At 32.8% G+C, this 6,411-nt stretch overlaps 2 protein-coding genes across 2 annotated transcripts; one reads left to right on the top strand and one right to left on the bottom strand.

The window, feature by feature from the left end:
* Positions 1-1,939: 1,939 nt before the first annotated feature.
* Positions 1,940-2,749, top strand: LOC130507496 (60S acidic ribosomal protein P1-like). Its single transcript, XM_057002203.1, has 3 exons — positions 1,940-2,058; positions 2,191-2,400; positions 2,527-2,749. The coding sequence occupies exons 1-3, from the start codon at positions 1,987-1,989 to the stop codon at positions 2,578-2,580; spliced, it is 336 nt and encodes a 111-aa protein (XP_056858183.1). The 5' UTR covers positions 1,940-1,986; the 3' UTR covers positions 2,581-2,749.
* Positions 2,750-3,797: 1,048 nt separating this feature from the next.
* LOC130507495 (ribosome-binding factor PSRP1, chloroplastic-like) lies at positions 3,798-5,538 on the bottom strand. Its single transcript, XM_057002202.1, has 5 exons — positions 5,175-5,538; positions 4,681-4,824; positions 4,354-4,605; positions 4,165-4,273; positions 3,798-4,087 (listed from the first exon to the last, which is right to left on the bottom strand). Exons 1-5 carry the CDS (start codon positions 5,439-5,441, stop codon positions 3,957-3,959), a joined length of 903 nt encoding a protein of 300 aa, XP_056858182.1. The 5' UTR covers positions 5,442-5,538; the 3' UTR covers positions 3,798-3,956.
* Between the last annotated feature and the right edge of the window lie 873 nt (positions 5,539-6,411).

Raw genomic sequence — 6,411 nt, 5'->3', positions numbered from 1 at the left:
TAAGAGAGAATCTTAAAGCTCGTAGAGTTTTATTCCCCCTGACTATATAGGTATGAGATGTCTCCATCAATACCAAATAGTCATCATGTTGTAAGAACTTGTATTTTTCTATTTCTCTTTGAACGCATGTTGAATTTTTAAAAGATTTACGTTGCATGTTGAATCATATATTTTTAATCGATATGGTATAACATACGTATGTCATGATTATTTAGTATATGGATTGTTCACATCCCTAATTTACTACAGTACTAACTTCCTTAGTGACGTGAAATGAATCCGAGTAACAATCTGCAATTGGTCTACAAAAGCTGCGTAAACATGCCAAACAGTTATGTATTCATTTGTTCACCTTTTAGTCGAAAGCATGCAACGTGGTTTCCACTCTGATACTTTCCAACCATGCCAAAAGTTCTTACAAATTTTTTCATTCCACGAATATTATTTTATCATTTCTTTTTCAAAATTTTTTGTCCACCGCATGCTGCATCCATCCAAAAAAATTGTTTTCTAATTTTCCTATTATTTATTGTAAAATATGGAACACATTGTTTTTAATAATTAATAATCGCTTTACTACTGGTTAGATTGTTAATGGTATTGAGAATACAATTGACCTAACTTGTGGGTAAAGGATTTTGATGCTTCTTCTAAAAGGAGTATTTCAGAACTAAAATTAACTTTAATGAACAATATTAAGTATATACTGAATTTTTATGTCACTATTCGTTCATACACATACGTAGATCAAGACCACCCACACTCTATGTCTATTGAACGTACCCACACTCTCTCTGTTCTCTTGTGTATAAGCCCAACCAGAATAATTTTACTGCTGTTTCTGGTGTTTAGATTAGTGATTAAAGCTTAGAACAAACGTTTTTGTGCTTACTTTGTTGGATGTTTTCCGGATAAAACGGCTTCTACTTTTCATCAGTTAGTATCTAAACAAAAGATTGTGTAAGATGTGTAACATGATTAGTCAACAAAAAAAAAGAAAGAGTGTTTACAGGTTCGAACTTCAAACACCTGCTTTTATATGTTTTTTTCCTTTTCTTTTTGTAAATTAACCAAATCATTCTCGGCCAAACACACTTATTAATATGTTAAATGGAAAATAGCCACTTTGTGAATGTCAAAGACGATATTACAGCTGACCAGTCTATCTGCCTTATGAGAATTCATGTCTGACTGCATTACCCTGAGTCGCCCTATGAGATCCATTCATGACGGTACTTCTTTCGCCATGCTGAAGATCCCTTGTAAGACTTTTTTCCAATATTCTGCATAATTCGCCTTTTTCGGGAATTGAAACCCAGACCTCCTAGTTTAGAAATTCGTCGCCTGGGATTCGAACCCCAGACCTGGGTGTAGAAGCCTTTAAACCTTAACCACTAGGCCACGGTATTTCCACAAAAAAAAAAAATCTGATTGTTTTGAGAATTTATTTTGGAAAATACTGATAAGATTTCCATTTAATAAAACGAATAAAAAATAAATTTACCTTATGGAAAAAAGGAAATATGCATCTAAATGTAATACTTGATAAAAAAGGAAAAAAACACTCATGCGACAGATTTTTTATTTTACAAAAACCTATCATAGTTTTTTTTTTTATAACTCTGGTATCTGGGCAGCCACATTCCCAACTATCCTCTTGAAAGGGGTCCAGCGTCCCAACGGAAAAGATATTAAATTCGTTGTGGCCAAGGTTCGAACCCGGATGGCGGGCAGTGCAGCTGTACCTCCTTTACCACCAAGCTACGAGCTCTTGGTTAAAACCTATCATAGTTAGGATTACCTATTCATAAGTCCTATTCTATTGTTGATATACATACATAGAATCTTAGAGATAATTTCTATTATAGGAATATAGGAAGTCGGTCATTGCTCTTGTATATATATCGATGTACTTCATTCAATTCAATACAAGTTTACAGTTTATATCTACTTTACAAAACACAACGGGTTTAAAGGTAAGAGAGAATGGCCAACACTAGTGAGCTCGCCTGCACTTACGCAGCTCTAATCCTCCACGACGATGGAATTGAAATCACCGTTAGTTTTCTTCTCTCTTTCTCTACATGATTTAGTTTTATAGCCTCTACGATCTTATCTCTTACATATATACACTACTATGTGAAATCTTATCTCTTACATATATACACTACTATGTGAATTTTTATTCAGGCTGAAAAGATAGCAAAACTAGTGAAAGCAGCCAACGTGGACGTTGAATCATACTGGCCTAGCCTCTTTGCTAAGCTTTGTCAGAAGAAGAACATTGACGATCTCATCATGAATGTTGGAGCTAGTGGTGATGCGGCTGCTACGGTTTCAACCAACGTCCCTGCAGCTACTAAAGCTGTCCCAGCAGCTGAGGAAACAAAGAAGAAGAAGGTACGTATATATATATTTATTGTCTTTTGATCAGGACACAGTTACAATTATTGAATACAAACCTAACTATATAATACATGCTTATAACTAAAACTAATCGGATGGAATTGTTTTTGTGATCTTTAGGAGGAGGTGAAGGAAGAGAGTGAAGATGACATGGTCTTCGGATTGTTTGACTAGAAGCCCTCCTTCTAATCTTTTTTTCGGTTGAAATATTTTTATTCTTTTTGGGGTAAAAGAAATATTTGTCTTGTCTGCTTATAAGTTATGAGAAGCTTTTTTTTGTTGTTGTCGTTGTTCAGTCCTCAAACTTTATACACAATATAATACTTATTTTTAATCAGTTTTATTTAGAGAACTAAAACATATATCTTATTTATTAGAATTAAATTAAAAGTTTATCTTTTACCAAAACAAGTTAAAAGTTTGTCAATTAATTAAGTTTTCTGAACAAACATGAAATATCACAAAAAACCATCTCCAATCTACATCAATTTCTTCTATAATAGAAGAATTATAAAATAGAGATGAACTTATGTTCAATGTGTTTTTGTATAATATATAAATCAGAGATGAGATGGATATCCAAAAAAATTAGAGTATTTGGATCATTTCGTTCTCTAAATTAAGTTTTATTTAGAGAACTAAAACATATATCTTATTTATTAGAATTAAATTAAAAGTTTATCTTTTACCAAAACAAGTTAAAAGTTTGTCAATTAATTAAGTTTTCTGAACAAACATGAAATATCACAAAAAACCATCTCCAATCTACATCTATTTCTTCTATAATAGAAGAATTATAAAATAGAGATGAACTTATGTTCAATGTGTTTTTGTATAATATATAAATCAGAGATGAGATGGATATCCAAAAAAATTAGAGTATTTGGATCATTTAGTTCACTATTTAAATTAAGTTTTTTAGTTAAAATATAATAAAAATATAAAAATATTATCAAATTAATTAATATTACTAAATTATTTTATGTATAAATGTTAATATATTAAATAATTATTAATTAAAATTAAATATATTTAAAATTCTGATCAGAATCTGGATATCTAGATTTGAGAACTAAAAATATTCGGATTCGACTTCTCAAAAAATATCCAATTTCTTAGAGCTGATCGAGTATAATAATTCTGCTCATATTTAGATGAATATTATTTTCTTCTATTTATAGATAAATAATATTTTTTGATCAAAAAAACTGATAAATAATACATTTTTAACTAGAAAAACACATGAACAAGAAGAATATAATTCTGTTGTATGATTACTATAATGTAACATTCTTGGTTTATGAAAAGTATTTTGCTATCATCTGGTTTAGAGAGAATCAAGATCATAACTTCAGATTCAATTTCCCTACCTCAAATAGAGTAAAACAGAATCATTTAAAAAAAATTTCTCTTGCCTTTTATTATTATGTACACTGTTTCCTGAATCATAACAGATTCAATTTCTTTCACTGTTTTCTCTCAATATACATGCAAACCATCTGTAAGGAGAGAAGTAAGATCAGTTTTGGTTCTGAGACAGACACACAAGTCTACTCAGCAAAAGAGTGTTCATTCAATTGCTCAGTTGGAAGCGGATCAACTTTCTCAGCCTTGCCATCTTTCTTAGGGATTATCAGACCGTACCCTCCTTCTTTTCTCTTGTACACTATATTTATCTCACCTGTTAAACCAAAAAAGGTAAGTGTTCTTTGCATTTGACACAGTGAGACAAACAAGAGAGTTAGGTCAAAGGCATACCGGTTTCTTCATTCTGGAAGCCGTAGAAATCGTGAGCTACTAACTCCAACTGCTCCACTGCCTCTGAGACGGTCAATGGTGGCATCTCAAAGTACTTGGTACGCACAATCTGTCCCAAAAAAAAAACCATCAGAAACAAATTATCAAAGAATCTAAAAAACTAATGATAAGGTAAAGTATGGACCCAACCTCCTTGATCAAATCATCCTCTTCTTCTTCTCCAGCAACGTCCTCAGGATCCTCCACAACGGGCTCAATCACTGGCTCTCTCACCTTCGACCTGTTGAAACCTTTCATGTGCCTTCCATGGTCAGAGTCCTTCTCCTTGATCTTCCTCAGCTTCCTCTGTATTATCGTTGAAACCAAGTCGATACAAGCGTATACCGTCTCAGCATCTTCCTCACCGCGCACAACGCCATGCTTCTTTGTAAACAGTGTTACCTTAAAGCATACAACAACAACAACAACTATCTGTCAGCTCCTGTGATAATTTAGACAAGAATATACTTACATTACCTCGCATCTACGGATCTTGGGTCCTTTACCAAACTCTCCACCTCGAACAGAGAGTCTCACATCAACTTCTCTGACGAGATGACTGTGCTTCTGAACAGCTTTTCCTACTTTGTCCTCAACATGCTGCTTGATTGCCTCTGATAACTATCACATCAATGCCATAGTCAACCAAATGATTATAGACAACCCTCTAGTAAAGTTCCAAACTTTTCTAGTAACCAATTCTCAAATAAATCAAAAGTTCTAAACTTTTCTAGTAACCAGTTCTCAAGTTATTAAAAGTTTCAAACTTTTCTAATAACCAATTCTCAAATAAATCAAAAGTTCCAAACTTTCTAGTTACCAATGCGCTCAAACAATCAAAAAGTTCCAAAAAAATTTTAGTAAACAGTGCTCAAACAATCTAAAGTTCCAACCTTTTCTAGAAACCAAGTCACAAAAATCGAGACCTATATAACAAAATCCACATAAAGTTTGCATTTTTCGTTTCAAACCTCGAGGTTTTTGCCTTGGATGATCAGCTTGACGGAAGCGAGAGAACCGTCCCACGACATTTTCACTGCTGACGAGCTTCTCCGACCAGTCGAGGGTAGGCGATCATGGTGAGTGATACGGCCTAGGAAGCCTGACCGGAGAGTCTTTGAATCAGAGCGTCTCCCCACCATTGAGACCACCGTGGAGGAAGATGAGCATGTTGGAGAAGTGATAGAGACGTTGCAGTGGGGTAACTTGGTATGAGAGAACCCTAAGAGTGTCGTCATTTGATTTGAGAGAGAGAGAGATTCAGAGATTGTTTGTGAAGTGAAGTGACGAGTGAAGACTTTTGAAGTGGTAAGATTGGTCTGAAGGATGTGTTTTTGGATAAGGTGAAAAAATGGATAAGGACGCTGACATATGCAAACGAGAATGTTTTATTTATGAAATGAACCCCTTATTATTTCTATTTATTCACATTGATTCCTCCTATATTCGGATTTGTAATGACCATCCATTTCTTTTGGTGTTTAGTGTCTTAGTATTTAGTCATGATTTTACTTGGCACTTTTGGTTCCATTTGATAATTTATACGAGTTTAAATATATATATTTTTGAAAAAAGGAGTGTTTTAATTTTTTAGTTTTAACTAAAATCAATCAAATATATTTTTGAGATTATAATCTATTTAAAGATACTTGCCGATGAGATTGCCCTTATATGTTGTCTTGTTTCTGTTCCAGTGGAAAGGATAGTATTCTCATAACTGAACCATTTGTTTCAGTCATTAAGTCCCCAAGTTTAACCTTGACCTAAGGTTTTTTCTTTTTAACACGGACCCAAAGTTTCTAAAACAAAAATAAAAAACTTGAACAAGTTTATGGCTACTAAATAATATCGTCTTAGACACAGATGAATAATACCGGTCATGTTTCTATGTGGTGAAAAAATAAATTAATTTTGAAGTTTATTGTTAATATAATTAAAATGTAAGTTTTTGAGCACCAATATTTAAAGTGTTACCTTCCTACAATTCCATAGCTTAAACTATGATTTTTCCCATATATAAATGACAATGTTATATTTATGAAATAAACCATTTTTTCTTTCTATACATTTATATTGGTTCTTTCTATTTTCTGATGTTTAATTAATGAACCCTTTGTTGGTGTTCATTTGTTTAGTCCTGATTTTAATTGGTGAACTGACAATTATATGAATTGAATCTTTGAATGTTTTTGAAAGATTCTTTAGTTC

The sequence above is a fragment of the Raphanus sativus genome, unplaced genomic scaffold (genome assembly GCF_000801105.2).
Source record: "Raphanus sativus cultivar WK10039 unplaced genomic scaffold, ASM80110v3 Scaffold4636, whole genome shotgun sequence".
In the NCBI taxonomy this organism is placed as follows: Eukaryota; Viridiplantae; Streptophyta; class Magnoliopsida; order Brassicales; family Brassicaceae; genus Raphanus; species Raphanus sativus.
This window is presented reverse-complemented; position numbering and strand designations above follow the sequence as displayed.

Coding starts and splice junctions, on each gene's coding strand:
- LOC130507496 (XM_057002203.1), top strand. CDS start 1,987: ATGGCCAACACTAGTGAGCTCGCCTGCACTTACGCAGCTCTAATCCTC. Junction 2,059..2,190: donor ACGATGGAATTGAAATCACC/GTTAGTTTTCTT, acceptor ATTTTTATTCAG/GCTGAAAAGATAGCAAAACT. Junction 2,401..2,526: donor AGGAAACAAAGAAGAAGAAG/GTACGTATATAT, acceptor TGTGATCTTTAG/GAGGAGGTGAAGGAAGAGAG.
- LOC130507495 (XM_057002202.1), bottom strand. CDS start 5,441: ATGACGACACTCTTAGGGTTCTCTCATACCAAGTTACCCCACTGCAAC. Junction 4,606..4,680: donor CCAAGATCCGTAGATGCGAG/GTAATGTAAGTA, acceptor GTATGCTTTAAG/GTAACACTGTTTACAAAGAA. Junction 4,274..4,353: donor AGGATGATTTGATCAAGGAG/GTTGGGTCCATA, acceptor TTTTTGGGACAG/ATTGTGCGTACCAAGTACTT.